Raw genomic sequence first — 22,210 nt, forward strand, 5'->3', positions numbered from 1 at the left:
CAGACATTAACTATTCAAACTCGCCAACGAGAAGGAAACACAAATCACAGGAAGAGATCATTCATCATGTCATGTCATATGGTTGGATCACATTTAATCCTGATCTGAGCTGCATCAGTCAGTAACCCTTGATGCTTGACACAAGATGACATAACTGTTATGTTTGCTGTATGTCCCTGTTGTGGCTAGCACAATTAATACACGTCCGACACCGATGACATCTTGCAAGAAGCCTTTATTTCCAACACTAACAGAAACTTCTAGAATATCACTTGCTCTCAGTCACGAGGAACTGGCCAACTCGCCAGCTTGTAGTCATGGCCACAAGGGGCGCTGGCATTTACATTACATCTCCCCTTCAACTTTATTTACATTACATCTCCCCTTCAACTTTATTTACATTACATCTCCCCCTTCAACTTTGCGGTCACAATTTTTTCATACAAATAAATTTAACCATTAATCAATTTAATGTGGATAACAAAATATTTTTAATACTAATATTGATGACAAATACAAACATCACATCTTCTCCTTCAACTTTTGGGTTTCATTTACGTATTCATTCATGGCATATGAATGAAAATACAGTGCTATTAAAGCCATTTAGGTTTGGCTTCATTTAGTTCAGCAGAACATTTGTACATGTCCCATATATTTTCCTTCAATATTCTTTCGCAATCGATTTAAATTCTGCTTATGAACTTTAATATCCACATAAAGTTTTACAATAGAATCAATAAAGACTGTTGCTGTTTTCCACATTAACCTCAAAACCTAGAAACATAGAGAAGGGAGAGAGAGGGGGGCGAGAAGGGGGAGAGAGGGGGGAGGGAGAGGAGGGGAGAGAGAAGGGGAGAGAGGAGGAGAGAGAGGGGGAGAGAAAGAGAGGGAGAGAGAAAGGGGAGAGAGAAAGGGGAGAGGGAGGAGGGGGGAGAGAGAAGGGGGAGAGGAGAGAAGAGAAGGGGAGAGAGAGGGGGAGAGAAAGAGAGAAGGGGAGAGAGAGAAGGGAGGGAGAGAGAGAGAGAGAAGAGGGGGAGAGAGGAGGAGAGAGAAGAGGAGGAGATAAAGAGAAGGGAGAGAGAGAGAGAGAGGAGGGGAGAGAGGGGGCGAGAGAAGAGTGGAGAGAGAGAGAGAGAGAGAAAAGGGAGCAAGAGGGGGAGAGAGAGAGAGGGGGAGAGAGAGAGGGGGAGAGAGAGAGAGGGAGAGAGAGAGAGAGAGGGGGAGAGAGAGAGAGAAGGGAGAGAGAGAAGAGTGGAGAGAAAGATAGATGGGGAGAGAGAGAAGGGAATGAGGGGGAGAGAGAGGAGGGGGAGAGAGTAGGAGAGAGAAGGGAGAGAGATTATGGAAGAGGCCGTCTATGGGGACCTGTGATTCCTCCGTCGATCTCAGGGACTCGTGGAATCATGACGCCTTTTCCTCACTGGTGAACCCGATCCCACCTGGTGATCTCTGGCCATCAAGGGGGGGGGACCTCCTTTCTGTCTCCCCCGCTTGATTGTTTGTCATGCGGGTGGGCGGGCTTCCCCTCGCTGTCGGCCGGCCCTCTGCTGCTTTCAAGTCTTGCTCTTCTTCTTGCTTCTTTCTTCTTGCTCTTGGACTGTGGCCTACTTTTTTTTTCTCTACCCTTTGACCGAGCATTGGGACTGGTTGACCGTCCTCAGATCACTACGAGCCTTCTTCTTCTTTTTCATCTTTTTCGGCCCACAGTCACTCATTCTTCTTCTTCTTCTTGCATGGAGAGGTGTCCCGTTGACTTGAGTCCCTCCATTTTTACTCTGACACCATGTTATGTTTGCTGTATGTCCCTGCTGTGGCTAGCACAATTAATACAAATCCGACACCGACGATATCTTGCAAGAAGCCTTTATTTCCAACACTAACAGAAACTTCTAGAAGGTCACTTGACCTCAGTCACGAGGCACTGGCCAACCTGCCAGCTTGTACTCCTGTCCTCAAGGGGCGCTGGCATTTATATTACATTACAATAACCCCATCTCCTTCACCTCAACCACCATTTTTGGGCTCCAGATATCCATTATTCCTTTTGTGAAGAAGGGATTTCAAACATCACCTGATTAATCTAACTTTCGTTTTAAATTTACACAAAAACATAAATTGTAGAAAAAGAGAAGGTCATCTGACCTTTCGGTCTGTTTAAGAAAGAACTGCAGATGCTGGAACAATTGAAGGTAGAAAAAAAATTCTTCAGAAACTCAGCGGGTGAGGCAGCATCTATGGAGAGAAGGAATAGGCGACGTTTTGGGTCTCGACGCGAAATGTCGCCTGTTCGTTCTCTCCATAGCAGCTACCTCACCAGCTGAGTCTCTCCAGCATTTTTTGTCTAACCTTTGAGTCTTTTCTGCCATGCTTCAAGCTCATGGCAGATCTTCAACCACACAGCCATTTTCTGGCACCATCTCTATGCCCCTCAATCTCCTTTATAGATAAGAATTTTAAAGATGTCTGTTTTGAATAAACTCAATGACTTAACCTCCACAGTTCCCTGTAGTAGAAAATTCCAAAGGTTTTTCAACCTTTGAGTGAAGATATTTCTATTTGTCCTCAACTGAAACAGTTCAAAGCTTAATCTGACACTGTGATTCCTGGTAGACAAAAACCTCACGAGCTGAGTTTCTCCAGCACTTTTGTCTACCTTCGATTTTCCAGCATCTGCAGTTCCGTCTTAAACACTGTGATTCCTGGTTCTGGAACTTCTTCACCTGGGAACATATCCTCATGGCTTACAGCATCAAGACCTGCAAAAACTTTGGAAATTCAATTTACACTTCCTCTCATTTATTTTTTAACTTTGGATAATGTGTGCTTGGTCAATCCAATCTCTGGCAAACCTGCCCTTCTGGTGAATCTAGCATTTCATCAACAACAAGCACATCCATTCCAAGTGTTGTTTCACCAAGGCTTTATATAATTGTACTTCAATTGTAATTCAAATCCAATTATAATAAAGACCAAGATTATCATTTAATCCACACTACCAATTGAAAAAAAAGTTTTACTTTCTCCATCTAATCAAATCCTTTAGTGATGTAGACAGCTGTTATCATTGTGGTTAAATTAAATTACTGGCCTGGTTTCCAGAAATGTGAATGGCCAATTTGAGGACAGGTTGTAAATCCTAGTCCCTTATTCCAGATTTATAGAATCATACGTGTCGGAAAGAAATGCAGATGCTGGTTTAAACCGAAGATAAAATAGATACAAAAAGCTGGAGTAACTCAGCAGGACAGGCAGCATCTCTGAAAAGAAGGAATGGTGACATTTTTGGTCGAGTCTGAAGAAGGGTTTCAACCCGAAACATCACCCATTCCTTCTCTCCAGAGATGCTGCCTGTCCCGTTGAGTTACTCCAGCTTTTTGTGTCTATCTTATAGAATCCTACCATGGGTTTCCATAAATCAGGAAGAATGTGCTAGGATTACCAGTGGTGACCAGGAGAATCTCATCTGGTTCACCAATATTCTTTCGAGAAGAAAACTGGCTCTATGTGATGCCAGTCTCACCAATGAGGATGACTCTTCCCACTGAAATGGTCATGCCTGTCAATCAGCTCAATGGGTAAGTAAGGAGAAACAATACACACTAGCCCCGCCAACAATATCCACAAGCATTGAATGAATAAATAAAACTTCAATACGATCAGACTTTAATCGTGATCATGCAATTGATTGTGCAACCTGCAAACACATGTGCGAGAACGTATAGACGTACACGTTTCTGGATTTGGGAGGAAGCCTGGGGGTTTCTCGCCAGAACCTTCCCTTGGAACTAAAAAGAAACCATGGAATAAAACAATTTATCCCCACAGTACCAAGTCCTTACCTAATGTTTCCCTCTCTCGAGGATCAGGTGACTGAGTATGTATGTGGCTGGGATTGTTCATGCGGCGAGCATTGTGGAGCTGCACAACACCAATCTCCGGACGATCCTGAGAACACAAAACAGAATTTTCAGACTTTAATCAAATTGCATTCAAGCACGTAATCTTCAACAAAGACATCTTTCTGACTCAATCCTAATGATCACAATTTGGCAATTCAGACAAATTGTCATTCTTCAAAGTCGACAAAATGCCCTCAAAGGCAGAAACACCTGGTGCTGACTTTGTCCAGTAGCGACTACAGTTTCCATAGCAACTTTTTAAGATCAGATTGGCAAACATTGGATTCAAGAGCTCCAAATAATTTTAGAAATTTCTCATCAAGAACATTATTCAGTTCATTGTTGAATCATCTCTTATCCCACAGTCACAAACTACAATATTGCACAATAGTGCACTGCAACCTCTTTAATTAGTATCAATAGGGAGAGAGACGTGCATTATGAACAATGAAAATGAAGTCCGGTTTAATTAAAAAATATATCTATATGGTTGCTTTGCTGATGGTTTGCATATTTTTAATGGTCAAAACAAATCTGAAGATCTAGATTCATAATTAAGTTGAGGGCTCTGCCGATAGGTTGTGACTCCACTGATTTTTATTCAAACAATCTCCAGCTGAGAGCAATCAATATGAAAGTAAAGGGAATGTTGAGAAAGAGAATCAAAAAGGCATAAAAGAAATAAAAAACACAACGTGAAAGGGAGGTGCCTGTTGAGTATTATAGATGGGTTTGCACATAGAAGCGCTTAAATGGAATGGAATGAGGCGAGGAGGAGAGGGGGGATTGCAGGCGGAAAGGAGGAAAAGAAAGGAGACGGGTGAAAAGGAGTTAGTGGAAGAGAAAAGGTGGGAGGGAGGGAGGAGGGCGAGTGGTGGGGAAGGAGGGAAAGATTAAGAATGGCGAGGAAGGGGGGAGAGTAGCGGGGAACGGGAGAGAGCAGGAAGGGAGGTGGACTGGTAGAGCAGGGGGCTGAAGGAGATGAGGCATGGCCAGATGGTAAGAAAGAGGGGACACAAAAGATAGATGTGGAATGGAAGAGAAGTGATATTGCAGAGATTAAGGATCATAAAACAAATTGTTCAGGATGAAAAGGTTGGGAGAGAAACGTAGAATATGCTCAGTGTGATTTGGAAAATTAGTCAAACCTGCAAAGTTAATGTATCAGGGGAATGACGCTGGCTAATTGCAACTTGAGTGTTCGTTTGATGAGTTTCAAATGAGTAATGGGCAGAATTCCAAGAATGCCCCATTCAGGTTGATGCTGGCGTGACATTAGCTCTAGAATAATCTTTAGGTTAGTTTATTATCATCACATGTACCAAGGTACAGTGAAACGCTTTTGTTGCCTCCGATCCAATCAGTGAACAGATTATTCAAAGGTCTCCAATGAGGTAGATGGGAGGTTAGGATCACACTCTAGTTGATGAGAGGAATGTTCAGTTGACTGATAACAGCCGATAAGAAACTAGCCCTGAATCTGGATGGATTCATTTTCAAACTTCTGTACCTCTTGCCTAGTTGGAGAAGTGGGAGTGACCGGGGTGAGACTGGTCCTTGATTATGCTGGTGATCTTACTGAGGCATTGTGAAGTGTAGATGGAATTAGTGTAAGGGAGGTTGATTAGTGTGATGGTTTGGGCTACGTCCACAGCTCTCTGCAATTCCTTGCGGTCCTGGATGGAGCTGTTCCCAAACAATGCTGTGATGCATCTTGATAAAATGGTGTTTCGGCGCATCCTTAGAAGTTGATGAGGTTTGGTGGGGACCTGCTGAATTTCCTCAGCCTTCTAAGGAAATACAGATGTTTGTGTTACTTTCTTGGCCATAGTTTCGATATGACTGGTCCAGGACAAATTGCTGGTGATATTTATTCCTATGAACTTGAAGCTTTTGACTATCTCTACTTTGGTGCCATCATTGCATACCAGGTGTATGTACCGCTTCGCTTCCTGAAGTCAATCAGTCTCCTTTATCTTGCTGACATTGAGGGAGAGGTTGTTGTGGTCATGGCATCTTACTTTATTTTCTGTATTCCATCTCAACATTATTTGATATCCAGCCCACTACAGTGGTGTCGTCTGCGAGCTTGTAAATTGAAGATAGACACAAAAAAGCTGGAGTAATTCAGCGGGTCAGACACCATCTCTGGAGAAAAGGAATAGGGGACGTTTCATGTCGAGAACCACCTTCAGACTGAGAGTCAGGGGAAAGGAAAATTAGAGAAATAGACGGCGATGTAGAGAGATATAGAACAAATGAATGCGTAGAGTCAGAGAGCAGGAAGAATCACAGAGAGGGAACAGCAGGAGAGGATGTTTCAGAACTCTCGTCAGAGAGAGGAGAACTTCTTCAAAGTAGATATACCTTGAGGTTTAAACCAGCATCTTCAGTTCCTTTCTACACAACTTGTAAATTAAGTTGGATTGGTATTTGGCTGCACAGTCATGAGTGTATATGGAGTGTAATAAGGGGATGAGAACACATCCTTTGCGGGGCTCCAGTGTTGATAATTATCACAGAGGATGATTTGTCCCCTACCCTCACTAACTGACGTCTGTTGGTCAGGAAGTGGAGGATCCATTTGCAAGGAGTAGTGCTGACTCCACAAGTTTGGTGATGAGCATGGATGGGATAATGCTATTGAAAGCAGAGCTAGAATAGACGAATAAGAGTCTGACATAGGCGTTCTTCTGATCCAGGTGTTCCAGAGATGAGTGTAGGGCTAGGGACATGGCATCAGCCTTGGACCTGTTGTGGCAGTAGGAAAACTGCATTGGATCAAGGCTGCTTGGGAGGCTGGATTTAATCTGTGCCTTAACCAGCCTCTTGAAGCACTTCATGATGGTGGATGTCAAGGCCACTGAACAGGATTCATTAAGGCATGAGATCTTGCTTTTCTTTGGCAGCGAACACTCCTGCTAGTTTGTTAATGCAGTTCCTAAGGACACAGCCACGGACTCCATCCGGGGCCAGTTGCTTTCCGTGGGTTCACCCTCAGAAAGGCCGATCTAACTTGTGCAACTGTGGTAAACACACATTCGAGTCCGATGGGACATACATCATCACCCTGTTGGCCTTCTGCTCAAAGCGAGGATAGAACGCATTATGTTTATCAGGGAGGGCTGCAATACCACTTGCGTTGCTGCCTGACTTCGCTTTGTCCCAGTCTAAACTTCTCTCTTCCTCATGGTGTATTTTCTCTTAACTAAGATATTATTCAATCCATTATTTCTCACCATTCTATGATGCATGCAGCAAAGTTGCATGCAGTTTTCATGCCAATTATTTTTTTGATAACCATTCGGGGAAATCTATTTAAGACATTTTACTACATTAATAAAGGAGTAATAAAATACAAGTAATTATTCCCCTATAACATTGGATTTTTTTCCCTTCTTATTCTTTTTCAATAGCCATGACTCAAATTGTTTCCATCATTGTTCATACAATGCATTTTACATCAAAACATTGTATTAAAAAAATTCTCAATTCCCCTCTGGTTCCTTTGCCAATTATCTTAAATCTATGTCCTCTGGTTTAACGAAAATTTAAATGAAGAAAAAACATCTGGCTCCATTCTCCAATCTCATTGAAAGTTAAGCAGCTTTGTGCAACTTCACTCTTCCAAATCAGCCTCACTGGAAATTATCCAGCGGAAAGCTGACTGGAATCTATATTACTAAAAGTCTGTTCTTGACCGGTTTCGGCGATCTGTGCTGCGATTTCCGAGAGAACGCCGCCACCTACGGCCGTCATTTCGGCCACCTCGCTCAGAGCCCCCCTCCGCCGCATGTGTGCCGAGGATTTTTCCAGTCGATGAAAAATGACAGAGATATTAATGATTTTACAAAATTCCCCATTCTCTCTGCTGCCCCCACTGGCGGCGGGGGGGGATGGACTATAAAACCAGGAAGTGGTGTCCCTCAATAAGTCCTCAAGCTGGAGGAAGGCAGAGGGTCACGTTTCTCTGAGCTGTGAATAACACTGAACACATTTACACACAACTATGAGTAAGTACTTAATGGTTTGAAAATGAAAATATGGTTAAAGTAAAAAAGCACTGCCTGCAAATGGTTGTTTGGCGGGTTTGGGTTGAAATAAAAGGCACTCTCTCTCCCCCCCCCCTCCTCCTCCCCCCCTCCTCTCCCCTCCTCTCCTCTCCTCTCCACTCCCCCCTCTTTCTCTCCCCTCTTTTTCTCCCCTCTTTTTCGTCCCTCCCCTAAAAAACCCCCCTCCCCTCCACACACCCCTACCCCCTTTCCCTCACCTCTCCCCCTCCCCTCTGCCCCCCTCCCCCTCACCTCTCTCCCTCCCTCACTCTCACCCTCTCTCCTCCCCTCCACCCCCACCTTCCCCCTCTCACCCCCCCTCCCTCTTCTCCTCCTCGCCACCCCTTCTCCCTCTTGCCCTTCTCTCTGTGTCTCTGCCCCTTCTCTCTCTGCCCTCACTCTCTGCCCCCTCCCCCTCCCCCCTCTCTAGATGTGACTGCAAGTTGGGGGCTATGCGTCAGTAGATAGGGTGGTTATGGGGTAAAATAAGCAAATTAATAATATTAATATAATATCAAGGGGGGTAATTAGCATGAGTGCGGGGGGGGGGGGGGATAGTTAGTGTGTGTGATGCTGCATGCCGCCTCCCCCCCCCCCCCCCCCCACAACCACAAGTTGGGGGAACAGACCCAACGGGTCTGCACTTGGTCTAGTATTTTCATAATATTTGGTCATGGAGTAATACTGATTGCAAATTTCTTCACGTAACTCAAGGATCTCTGCCCTGTCTATCTTGAAAACTGTAAGGTAAATTGCGATTGGATAAGGTTCAGAGGCACATGAGATCAGCATTGCAACTTCACACACCAGCCTAGACAGTAAAAAGCAAACTTCTGGAGGAACTCAGTTGGTCAAGCAGCATCTGTGGGAGGAAAATAAATTTTGATGTTTTGGGTTAAGAGCCTGCAGCCCAGACCGTAATTCTGGCTGAACTTTCCATCCTCTAAACCCAGAGGCATCCAGTAGCAGCCGTCATGGCACCATGGCTGAGCTCATTTATCTTGGCATAACTGAACTGAACTGCAATGTTTCCAGTTTGCATTCCTGTGGTGTTATCCCCAGGCAGTTTCTTTGGGCATCAGAAAGCAGAGTTCACCGAATGATATTATGGCAATTGCTGTGACATCAAATCCTTACACACTTTATTAGCAGAATGTTGCGTCAAAACCCACTTGTCCTTAAACATTGCTGGCCTAACATTTGTCAATCTTGCAGTGCAATAGACACAATGTGTAATCAGTATATAGAATCAGACAGTAAAGAGGAGGCCATTCAGCATTTGAGGCCCATGTTGTTTGATAAAAACGTACCTGAGAATTTGCTCCCACTACCCTTTATGGTAATGTATTTCAGATTATAACAATCCACAGCGTAAACTAAAAGAATTCCTATCTTCCCGCTAATTCTATTGTCATTACCTTAATTCTGTTGTTGAGGAATGACACCCACATAACACGTGAGCTGCACTTGGTCTATTATTTTCATAATATTGGGTCATGCAGAAGATGCTCACCTGGATTATATGAAACAAAACTACATCAGTAGTTTGTGCGGGGTGGGAGATTGCAACCTTCACATGGTCCACCCTGTTTTGACCAATGCAATCAACCCGGCGTGCACAATCAAATAAGATCAAATAGAACAAGTTGTCCTACAACTTTTGGCTGTGCACGCCATACGCAAGAAGGAGTTTGTGCCAAAATAAATGCACTTTCAGGACCATTAGTTTTTGCCAGTACATTCTATAACTAGCCTGCTGCTCATTGTGGATTGCATCCTGGTTCTGAGACGGAGGTTATGAAAGCAGGATCTACGGATGGATCTACAGTTAATTGGTCTCTGCAAATTTCCCCAAGTGTGTAGGGAGTGGATGAGAAAGTGGGGTAACAGAGAACTAACGTGAATGGGTGATGGTGATCGATGGTTGGCATGGACTCAGTTGGGCCGAAGGGCCTGTTTCTATGCTGTATCTTTCATTTAAATTCAATTCAATTCCATGCACGTACACATAACCTTTGGTTGGCATTCCAGTACGACACAAGGTCTCATTACACTCCAGATGAATCTTCTTCCTCTCTGAACTCTCAGATGGCTCTAAATTACACCACAAAGAATAATCTTGAAGAAGCAGGTCATCCTCGACAATATTTATAGCATTAAAGTCATACGGCACAGGATGTTTAGCCCAACTTGTCCGTGCCGACCAAGAGGCCCCACCCCATTTGCCTATGTTTCACCCATATCCCTCTAAACCTTACCTATCCATTTACCTGTCCAAATGTTTCATAAATGCTGTTTAAAAAAAAAGTATCCACCTCAAATACCTCCTCTGGCTGCTCGTTCCATATACCCACCAGCCTCTGAGTGAAAAAGCTGCCTCTCAGATGTATGATCATGTGTAAGATGGAAGTACAGATGCTGGTTTAAACCGAAGGTAGACACAAAACGCTGGAGTAACTCAGTGGGACAGGCAGCATCTCTGGAGAGAGGGAATGGGTGACGTTTCGGGTTGAGATCCTTCTTCAGACATGAAGCGTCACCCATTCCTTCTGTCTTACCACCTGCTGTAGCGTCATCTCCAGGTTAACTAATCTTGCCTTGCACATTGTCTTCCAAATCATTGATATAAACCACAAACAGCAATGGGCCCAGCATTGATCCCCAAGGCACACAACAAAATAGAGGCTATTTTTTTTTAATTAACATAGCTTTATAATGAAACCTTGCTGCACATAAATTGGTTGCTTGAAGTGCTAATACAGTTGCAAAAATGTTTCAGTTAATTTTAAAGTCATGAAAGATAATGTACAAAAGCATCTTTAAAAACCAAAACAGGGACTACATTGGTAATATTTAAGTGTTTTGGGGATTGCCTTGCACAAATCCCTAAATTTGAATTTTGGACTATTAGTCTCTAGTGACGGATGACTGGTCCGAGTCTGCTTTTATTATATAATTCTGCATGACTCTGCCTAATGCTCCCAGCATTTTGGATTTAAATTTCACTATTGCAACCATTATCCCACCATTGTTTTGGGCCTGACATTCCAGAGTCTCCAATCTTTCTCAGAAAGTGTCAGTTTATTTTGAACCGGCATCACTTTTCTATAAGGATTAACAGCTGCGATAATGAAATACAGCAGGATTAATAAGTAATAGTCTGCAGCTGTTTACAGCCAGGATGGAGGTGGAGTAGATATTATTTGCACTGTGCAATATTCTCAACACTTCTTTGTTTGATTTATCGTTGACATCAATTTTTTTGGTGGCGAATGGCAAAATTTATTGGTCCCTTCAATGGAAGTAAAGCAGATTTTACACTGGCGCCATTTTAATTTATTCCCTAGGAAACCAGTACCTATTATTTGCACTGCTTCCATCTCCCAGCAACAGATTCGTAGACCCACATGAATCGAAATAACACCAGCAGAAAAGCAGCTCAAGGTTGCATGTCATAAAGACTTACTGCATTTCACTATGATAGGTAATTCCATGTGAATCATTAGGCATTGCTTATTACCTCATTTGGTGACCACTTTAGCAAGATCTCAGCTAGAAATGAAAGTATCCCATTTTTCACTTTATACCAGAGAATTCATGCTTCATTGCATGCGTTTGCCTCTACTTCCTAACATTCATGGTTTAAACTTGACAACTTTTCTTTCCTTGATAGAGAAGTCAAGGGCATATCTTTTCAAAGTTAAGGAGGAAATCCAGCTCTGGGAATGTTTCAGTTGTTTAATCACCAGAACAGCGCAGGGATTTTGTAGTACAGATTTGACAGAAGCAGGCAGATGTCAAAACAATAGAAATCAGAAGGGAAAATAAGAGAAAATAATCCAATACAAATAAGAAAAAGATGGCATTCCAACTTTCAAATTTTCCCAAGGAAGTAGTTCATGGTTTCGAGGCTAAAGACTGAAACACCAGAGTCAACAAGTTAAACATCTTGTTGCTATTTTGATGCACTGCTCCCTGTGATGTCTTGGCCCCAAGATCTCAATCTCTCTCGTGAAGACTCCAAGAAGCAGCTTAAAAACTGATCTGCTAATCACACTTCACTCTCTGTAACTCAATATAATTAATCTTCTTTCAAGTGCTTGAGGAGCTTTTATAGTTACATATATAATATATATTTAATGAAAGAATTGGATTGCTAATTTAGAAACCCAAAAATCACAGTTTATCCATTTTTTGTTTCAGTGATATTTATTTTGTTAATTTCTTTAAATACTGTTCTATGACTTCTTAACTACATTGCTTTGTGCTGGTTTCAACCACGAGATGTACATTGCCCAAAATTTGAAGTTTCATTCTGTCACCGGTAATTTGTTGTAAAAGCAAACTAACACAAAGAGCAACTTTCTGCTTGGAATTTCTTTTTACATGCTCAAACCATCAGTTACAGTTGCAGTTTTGTTTATTGTCACATAGAAACATAGAACATAGAAACATAGAAATTAGGTGCAGGAGTATTCTTTGGAGGAATGGACAGAAGAAGGCTTCAGTGATTTTCCATTGTAATTGTGTAGGGTAAAGTTAGAGCTATGGGTTAGTGGACAACAATCTGACCACATTGTCAGAAAAACTAAAATCTCACTCCAGGAACATACCAATTTTATCTCCAACACTATCTAGCATCCCAGATGGACATATGATCTCTATAACCACTATTCAGGAAGTGCAGCAAAACATTCCCCTGCACCTGGTAAAAATTATTCCACCACCCACCAGAATGAAAATTAATTTCATCAATAACTCATTGAAAACAAGATACTGCAGAAGCTGTAAAATTGACCACGGTGAAAGTATTGCTGGACCAGGCAATATCTGTGGAGCAATGAACTGAGTCAATTCCATTAGAACAATAGAAATTAAAAATTAGACATGTATTAAGTTGCATGGAAGGGGAGGTGAAAGGAGTCAGTGGGAATATTTCTGATAGCGTGGCGATAAAGAAAGATTGAAGGTAAACAAAAATTCTGGAGAAAATTAGCGGGTGAAGCAGCATCTATGGAGAGAAGGAATAGGCGATGTTTCAGGTCGAGACCCTTCTTCAGACTGATGTCAGGGGGGGAGGGGAAAGAAAGGATGAAGCGGAGACAGTAGGCTGGTGGGAAAGCTAGGAGGGGTAGGACGGTGAAAGTAAGGACTATCTGAAATTGGACAGGTCAATGTTCATACCATAGAAACATAGAAACATAGAAATTAGGTGCAGGAGTAGGCCATTCGGCCCTTCGAGCCTGCACCGCCATTCAATATGATCATGGCTGATCATCCAACTCAGTATCCCGTACCTGCCTTCGCTCCATACCCTCTGATCCCCTTGGCCACAAGGGCCACATCTAACTCCCTCTTAAATATAGCCAATGAACTAGCCTCAACTACCCTCTGTGGCAGAGAGTTCCAGAGATTCACCACTCTCTGTGTGAAAAAAGTTCTCCTCATCTCGGTTTTAAAGGATTTCCCCCTTATCCTTAAGCTGTGACCCCTTGTCCTGGACTTCCCAACATCGGGAACAATCTTCCTGCATCTAGCCTGTCCAACCCCTTAAGAATTTTGTAAGTTTCTATAAGATCCCCTCTCAATCTCTTAAATTCTAGAGAGTATAAACCAAGTCTATCCAGTCTTTCTTCATAAGACAGTCCTGACATCCCAGGAATCAGTCTGGTGAACCTTCTCTGCACTCCCTCTATGGCAATAATGTCCTTCCTCAGATTTGGAGACCAAAACTGTACGCAATACTCCAGGTGTGGTCTCACCAAGACCATGTACAACTGCAGTAGAACCTCCCTGCTCCTATACTCAAATCCTTTTGCAATGAAAGCTAACATACCATTCGCTTTCTTTACTGCCTGCTGCACCTGCATGCCTACTTTCAATGACTGGTGTGCCATGACACCCAGGTCTCGCTGCATCTCCCCCTTTCCCAATCGGCCACCATTTAGATAATAGTCTGCTTTCCCGTTTTTGCCACCAAAATGGATAACCTCACATTTATCCACATTATACTGCATCTGCCAAACATTTGCCCACTCACCCAGCCTATCCAAGTCACCTTTCAGTCTCCTAGCATCCTCCTCACAGCTAACACTGCCCCCCAGCTTAGTGTCATCCGCAAACTTGGAGATATTGCCTTCAATTCCCTCATCCAGATCATTAATATATATTGTAAATAGCTGGGGTCCCAGCACTGAGCCTTGCGGTACCCCACTAATCACTGCCTGCCATTGTGAAAAGGACCTGTTTACTCCTACTCTTTGCTTCCTGTTTGCCAGCCAGTTCTCTATCCACATCAATACTGAACCCCCAATGCCGTGTGCTTTAAGTTTGTATGCTAATCTCTTATGTGGGACCTTGTCGAAAGCCTTCTGGAAGTCCAGATACACCACATCCACTGGTTCTCCCCTATCCACGCTACTAGTTACATCCTCGAAAAATTCTATAAGATTCGTCAGACATGATTTACCTTTCGTAAATCCATGCTGACTTTGTCCAATGATTTCACCACTTTCCAAATGTGCTGCTATCCCATCTTTAATAACTGACTCTAGCAGTTTCCCCACTACCGATGTTAGGCTAACTGGTCTATAATTCCCCATTTTCTCTCTCCCTCCCTTCTTAAAAAGTGGGGTTACGTTTGCTATCCGCCAATCTTCAGGAACTACTCCAGAATCTAAAGAGTTTTGAAAGATTATTACTAATGCATCCACTATTTCTGGAGCTACTTCCTTAAGTACTCTGGGATGCAGCCTATCTGGCCCTGGGGATTTATCGGCCTTTAATCCATTCAATTTACCCAACACCACTTCCCGGCTAACCTGGATTTCACTCAATTCCTCCAACTCCTTTGACCCGCGGTCCCCTGCTATTTCCGGCAGATTATTTAAGATTAGTGAAGACGGAACCAAAGTAGCTATTCAATTGGTCCGCCATATCCTTGTTCCCCATGATCAACTCACCTGTTTCTGACTGCAAGGGACCTACATTTGTTTTAACTAATCTCTTTCTTTTCACATATCTATAAAAACTTTTGCAGTCAGTTTTTATGTTCCCTGCCAGTTTTCTTTCATAATCTATTTTCCCTTTCCTAATTAAGCCCTTTGTCCTCCTCTGCTGGTCTGAATTTCTCCCAGTCCTCTGGTATGCTGCTTTTTCTGGCTAATTTGTACGCATCATCCTTCGCTTTGATACTATCCCTGATTTTCCTTGTTATCCATGGATGTACTACCTTCCCTGATTTATTCTTTTGCCAAACTGGTATGAACAATTTTTGTAGTTCATCCATGCAGTCTTTAAATGTCTTCCATTGCATATCCACCGTCAACCCTTTTAGAATTAATTGCCAGTCAATCTTGGCCAATTCACGTCTCATACCCTCAAAGTTACCTTTCTTTAAGTTCAGAACCATTGTTTCTGAATTAACAATGTCACTCTCCATCCTAATGAAGAACTCAACCATATTATGGTCACTCTTGCCCAAGGGGGCACGTACAACATGATTGCTAACTAACCCTTCCTCATTACTCAATACCCAGTCTAAAATAGCCTGCTCTCTCGTTGGTTCCTCTACATGTTGATTTAGATAACTATCCCGCATACATTCCAAGAAATCCTCTTCCTCTGCACCCCTGCCAATTTGAGTCACCCAATCTATATGTAGATTGAAGTCACCCATTATAACTGCTTTGCCTTTGTCGCACGCATTTCTAATGTACACATGTACCGAGGTACAGTCAAAAGCTTTTGTTGCGTGCTATCCAGTCAGCGGAAAGACAATATATGATTACAATTAAGCCATTTACACTGTATGATAAGGGAATAACAGGAATAATCAAAGTGGGAACACTTTTCATTTGTTAAATAAGTAATTATATAGGTGCCTTCAGAATAGGGCGAAGCAGCTTATGGCACTGCATGTAAAAGTGGATGGAAAATGGTTCTGAACTCGGAAATTAAGGACAGCACAAATAAAATTGACCAACCAAGTGGGCTTGATCAGGTGTTGTTAAAAGGTGAAAGTGAAATAAAAAAATTAGAGAATGTGCAAGGCAGATTAAACGTTTTAGTATATAGAGAGAATGGAATGCAAGGCCATCAAAAGAAAAAAAGCAACTAGGTCATGGTTCAAATCCTCGTGCATCTTAAAGTGCTTTGCAACCAAAAAATATGCTTGAAGTCAAATCATTGATGTAAGAAAAGTTAGTTAATTCGAGTTGTTTGTTACCACAAATATCGACATGATTATGACCAGTTAATCTATTTTTGGAAAGTTGGCTGAGAGGTAATCATTGGGCAAGAAAACTGCGAAATATCCCTTGCTGTTCGTAACAGTAACAAGAGATCTTTTAGTCCATATGAAAGAGCAGGTGGGTCTCAGTTTAGTGCGTCTGGTAATGTCACCGCCTCTAGCACTTGAAAACATCCTAAGGTTATAAAAAGCAAGTTTATTCATTTTTCCACCCCCAGCACTATCAAATTGAAACTTGACTCCTTTAAGGGTATTTGGATGCTTCCAAGCAATTTGGACAATAAGCATTTTGTCTCCCCAGTTTTGTAATTCACCATTTGCTGAGAGACAGGAAGTTCATTAGATTAAGAGGAATGGAAAAAAGTGAAATTTGTGTACTAAATAAGGCAGAACAAGTTAAAGCATCTTTTCCGAAGGCTTTTATTCCATTAAGCCACACTATTACTAAATTAAAATGCTGCCCAATGGGAGAATAGAAATGTGCAGAGCCAAGCAAGAGCATATGCACTTAAAAATTCCTCATCATTCTCTGATAAATTACATGAATCAATTCGATAGTGGCAAATCGGTACTCGCCCTAATTAAAGTATCTGGCTTGTAGAACAGATCAGTCACTGCCCTGTGCATTACTGTCCAAACCAATAAAACCATAAAAGATTGTTTAATGGTGTAAGCATTACAGATGGAGGTTGTGACGCAACTACAAAAGGTCACAGTCCGCTTCCCCTAACGGGACCGCCACTGACTAAATTACCATTGAGCACAAAAACACATGCCTGAGTGTGAAAAAAAGTTTTTACACACGCTCCTTCATGTGGAAAATTCAATTAATGAAGGCAATTAACCAGGGACCCCAGACAAATACATTCTAGACTTTAAATTTTTGCTTCAAGTGTCCATTAAAAGAATTTGTAAATAGAGTAGTTATTGGTTGGAACAGAAAATTCTTATGTTTACACCAGAAACAATAGATGAAAAGTAGATAACACAACAACGTGTAAAATGATAATACAATACCTACAACGAAGACAAAATATTTGTAATTATTGTTCCTAACAAAAAACCTTTTTATTCTACAGTATGTGCTCGTGTTGAGCACCGGTTTTAAAATAAACCCCCCCCAGCTTTAAATCAACGAATCATTTTTAAACTGTGAAGTAAGCATTATTTTATAAAAAAAAGAACAGATTTACAAGTAGCAATTCTGCTTAGTCTGCTGAAAACTCTCTACTGATCAATTTCTATTACAGTCAACTGAACCAGGCCAATTCCCATTACTTAGATCCTGGAGTCTAGCAATGTATTGTGAAGGAAGGAACTGCAGATGCTGGTTTAAACCGAGGATAGACACAAAAAGCTGGAGTAACTAAGCGGACAGGTAGCATCTCTGGAGAGAAGGAATGGGTGACGTTTCGGGTCTGATGAAGGATCTCGACCCGAAACGTCACCCATTCCTTCTCTCCAGAAATGCTGCCTGTCCCACTGAGTTAATCCAGCTTTTTGTGACTACCTCTAGCAATATACGGTCACAAGCCAACCACGTCTTTCAAATCTGTGTAAAAACAGAGACATCTTATTCACTCTCGGGTAATTTTAAAGATATTAGGGTACTGTTTTGGAATTCTCGCACCATGGTCTATATTAATCCCCCAGGAAATACTATTTAGACAAAATCTGATTATCTCACTGCAGTTTATGGATCTCACTCTGTCCAAGTTGGCAATATAATGATTAAAATTTCAAGACTGTTAAGGCAAATTCCTGGAAATCCTCACATGCACATTGGGCGAGTTCCAGGATTCAACACATTGGCAGCAATGGCTCGTTAGTTGATATTCACTCCTTTCTCAAGAGCAATCAGCAACAGGCCAACAGGTTTGGCCAGTCTGGTTACACAAGCATTATATGAAAAAATGAAAAAACAATAGGCATCAGGCTAAAGGAGGAGATTGTAGAATAGATGACATAATTTCTCGAGCGTTTGTTTCAATAAGCATGGTGAAAGAAAAAGAGTTGGAGTGGCTGAGAAGGAGCAGCCATCTAGACCAGATAATCATAGTCTTCTTGTAATGGATGGGATAAAGGAAGTCAAGGCTCCTCTAGTTAGTGTCCTGAATTGGAAAAATTATTGGATGGACAGACAAAATTTGAGTCAGCACTCTTCTTTACTCTGATGAAATGTCGTCTGCTTTGAAGCAAATAATCACAGGTCTAACCCTCTGAGTTCCTCCAACACTGTTTTTTGCTCTAGATTCCACCATCTGCAGTTTCTTGTGAATCCAGAGTGTATCAGTGGCAGAAGCACAAGTGAAAAGGTCCAAACAGGAAACTGCAAGAACATTTGTGCTCTCACATGGTAGTCTTGTGATAGCACAAAGCCAAGGTGAATTACAAGTTCTCCCTTTCGAAAGTGACGTTCTTTTGTGCAATTAGTTAAAATGGTCTTAGCCTAGTTTCTGAGCCTGAGTTACCTGAGATGAGACCACATCACCCCTTTACACTCAAGAAGGTTACAGTTGGGGTCGCTGCCTTTCCCCCATTTTACACTCACACATGCACAATGCTTTTTGACAACACTATTTTCACATGAAAGTAAACATCACATAGGTCACCAAATCCTAACAGAAAGGTAAATAGTTTTTTACATTTAAATCCACAGCTTACCTCATGGGGATTCTCCATCCTCCTGGCCACCATTACCTTGATCGTTCCTCTGATGTTTCCCTCCATTGACATGGATCGTCGTAATGTTTCCAAGGCCTCGTGGTTAGATTTATCTAGCAGGTGTTCGCTATTAACAGCAATCAGCTGATCATTGATATGTAGACGCCCGTCCTAGTTGTTGGAGAAATAAATAACATCAAATCCCCACTCTGTTCTGGCATTTGCATCCTAATTTAACAACTTGAGTTTATACAGCAGGTTAAAGTAGTAACAATAAATTTGAAACAGACCACGTTATTAGAACAGATAATAAAAAAGATATCTGCGGAAGGGTCCTGAGTTGAAACATCACCTATCCTTGTTCTACAGAGATGCTGCCTGACCTGCTGAGTTACTCCAGTACTTTGTGTAATTTTGATTATTAACCAACATCCGCAATTCTTTGTTTCCACATGATGAAAAAGTTGTTTTTATGACGTTTAAAAAAGAGGGGGATTTAGAGAGAGGACTGTGTTTGGAAAAATGAAAATAAAGAATGCCTGATGAAGGATATGGGTAGCAGATATTTGTATGATCTTATAGCTAATAAGGGGATATTGTGGCAGCTGGTGAAAACCTTTAAGCTTGATCAGAAGTGCAACCTCAAAGGTTACTTTCTATCTGGCTAGTGACTCCAGTAGTCGTATCCTATATTATGTTAGTCCTTAAATCCTTGTGTGTCCGGCACAGTGAAATTAGTGAGGAGGTGGCACTCTCAAAAATTTCAGTGGTCAGTCAAAAGCAAGCAAACTTTAAATGGTGGGCCACAATTATATGTGATAGCATTAATATTTTAAGCACATAATATAGTGGTGACACTTCGGATCCACATTTCAGCTGCCTGAAATGAACTCAAGAGGGGAAACTAAAACAAAAACTCTCAGCAGTCAGCTGAAGCAATCAATGAATAGGTCAGATGCCAGTCCCTTGACCTGGAAAGGAGGCTTGGAGGATGTCCGCACTTCAAAAACTGAAAACATACGTTTCAGATGAAATAAAAAAATATTAAAATCAACTTCATACTAGGTTACATTAATTAACGCAATTAGTATATTCGATTAAATTTACTGTGATTTTCATTACTGAAAGCCATTATGATATCACAAAAGATGCACTAGCTTCAAGTGTAGTTTTATTATAGACAACAGAAAACCTAGATGATGAATGCAAGATCAAACTAAAAAAGCTGCAATAAAGAAAACAGCTAAACTTTAAACTCATCTGATCCTTCCCCAGTTGTAACTTAACTGACACAACGTTTGCAGACGTTTATCTCAATCAGATGGGTAAAATGTGAATTGGCTTTATTGAAGGGGTTACGTTAACCCAAAAACTTCCAAGTAGATTTTGCTACAAGTATAAAGAATGGTTATATTCCTCATCGCTTGCTATAAAATAGATGTCAATACTGGACTGTTCAGCCTGTTGAAAGGAAAAGCTGCAATAAAGAGTTTCTAATCTTCAAAGGTCTTCAAGATAATTTGTGGAACATCCATTCATATCTACATTTCAACCTTAACCAACATGATTAAGAAGGGTCTCAACCCGAAACTATTACTTTTCTCCGGAGGAGCTCCAGCTGTTGTCTATCTTCAGTTTAAACCAGCATCTGCAATTCATTCCTACACATGATTACCTTGAAAGCTGCCCCTCCATGAAGAATAGCCTTAATGAATATGCCAAGGTCAGCTCCAGTCTCTTTCGATTTGTTTCCTTTAAGGCTGATGCCCAGTCCAGCAGAACCAGAGTCATTGAGTGGGATCTCAAAGGTCAGGTGCTCTTTTCTATCGTCAGCTGGGAGGTTACAGTTCTGTTCCCCCTTCTGAAATAAAACAGAGATTGGATAGCAGAATAAATAACATACCAGCCTATTAATATTTCTAAAAAATGTCAAGGTCATGCAACCACCATATTGGCGTTAGTTATGCATTTGTGGAGAGCACTATTTGAGTTTCATTTCCACACCAGCCCTTCCATTACTCAAAGCCCACTTCAGAGAACTGAATTCATCACACACGTTGAAAAGTCAACACTATACTGAATACACTATTCAAGGGGCCACCTTTTGGATAAGATATACAGTGCATTCAGAAAGTATTCAGACCCCTTCACTTTATCCACATTTTGTTACGTTACAACCTTATTTCAAAATGGATTAAATTCTTTTTTTTTATCATCAATGTACACACAATACCCCAGAATGAAGAAATGAAAACAGGTGTTTAGAAATTTTTGCAAAGTAATTAAAAAGAAATAACTGAAATATCACATTTACAGAAGTATTCAGACCCTTTGCTATGACACTCAAAATTGAGCTTAGGTTCATCCTGTTTCCATTGATTAGCCTTGAGATGTTTCTACAACTTAATTGGAGTCCACCAGTGGTAAATTAAAATGATTGTACATGATTTGGAGGCACACACATGTCTATATAAGATCCCACAGTTGACAGTGCATGTCAGAGCAAAAACCAAGTCATGAAGACGAAGGAAGTAGACCTCCGAGACAGGATTATGTGGAGACACAGATCTGGGGAAGGGTATAAAACAATTTCTGCAGCATTGAAGGTCCCGAAGAGCACAGTGGCCTCCGCCATTCTTAAATGGAAGAACTTTGGAACCACCAGGACTCTTCATAAAGCTGGCCGCCCGGCCAAACTGCGCAATCAGGGGAGAAGGGCCTTGGTCAGGGAGGTGACCAAGAACCCGATGGTCACTCTGACAGAGCTCCAGAGTTGCTTTGTGGAGATGGGAGAACCTTCCAGAAGGACAACTATATCTGCAGCACACCACCAATCAGGCCTTTATGGAAGAGTGGCCAGATGGAAGCCACTCCTCAGTAAAAGGCACATGACAGCCCGCTTGGAGTTTGCCAAAAGCCATGAGAAACAAGATTTTCTGGTCTGATGAAACCAAGATTGAACTCTTTGGCCTGAATGCCAAGCGTCACGTCTGGAGGAAACCAGGCACCGCTCATCACCTGGCCAATACCATACCTACGGTGAAGCATGGTGGTGGCAGCATCATGCTGTGGGGATGTTTTTCAGCGGCAGGAACTGGGAGATTAGTCAGGATCGAGGGAAAGATGAACGGAGCAAAGTACAGAGAGATCCTTGATGAAAACCTGCTCCAGAGCGTTCTGGACCTCAGACTGGGGCGGAGGTTCACCTTACAACAGGACAACGACCCTAAGCACACAGCCAAGACAATGCAGGAGTGGCTTTGCGACAAGTCTGTGAATTTCCTTGAGTGGTCCAGCCAGAGCCCGGTCTTGAACCCGATCGAACATCTCTGGAGGGACTT

General features: G+C 41.9%; 1 protein-coding gene across 2 annotated transcripts in view; it reads right to left on the bottom strand.

The window, feature by feature from the left end:
• Positions 1 to 22,210, bottom strand: part of pard3bb (par-3 family cell polarity regulator beta b) — a 1,003,167-nt gene that overhangs the window by 458,871 nt on the left and 522,086 nt on the right. For both annotated transcript variants that reach the window (XM_055638338.1, XM_055638337.1), the window contains exons 11-13: positions 20,545 to 20,730; positions 18,870 to 19,040; positions 3,843 to 3,948 (exon numbers count right to left, since the gene is read on the bottom strand). In XM_055638338.1, coding sequence (XP_055494313.1) covers positions 3,843 to 3,948; positions 18,870 to 19,040; positions 20,545 to 20,730 — 463 coding nt within the window. The remainder of the gene's footprint in view (positions 1 to 3,842; positions 3,949 to 18,869; positions 19,041 to 20,544; positions 20,731 to 22,210) is intronic.

The sequence above is a fragment of the Leucoraja erinacea genome, chromosome 7 (genome assembly GCF_028641065.1).
Source record: "Leucoraja erinacea ecotype New England chromosome 7, Leri_hhj_1, whole genome shotgun sequence".
NCBI lineage: Eukaryota > Metazoa > Chordata > Chondrichthyes > Rajiformes > Rajidae > Leucoraja > Leucoraja erinaceus.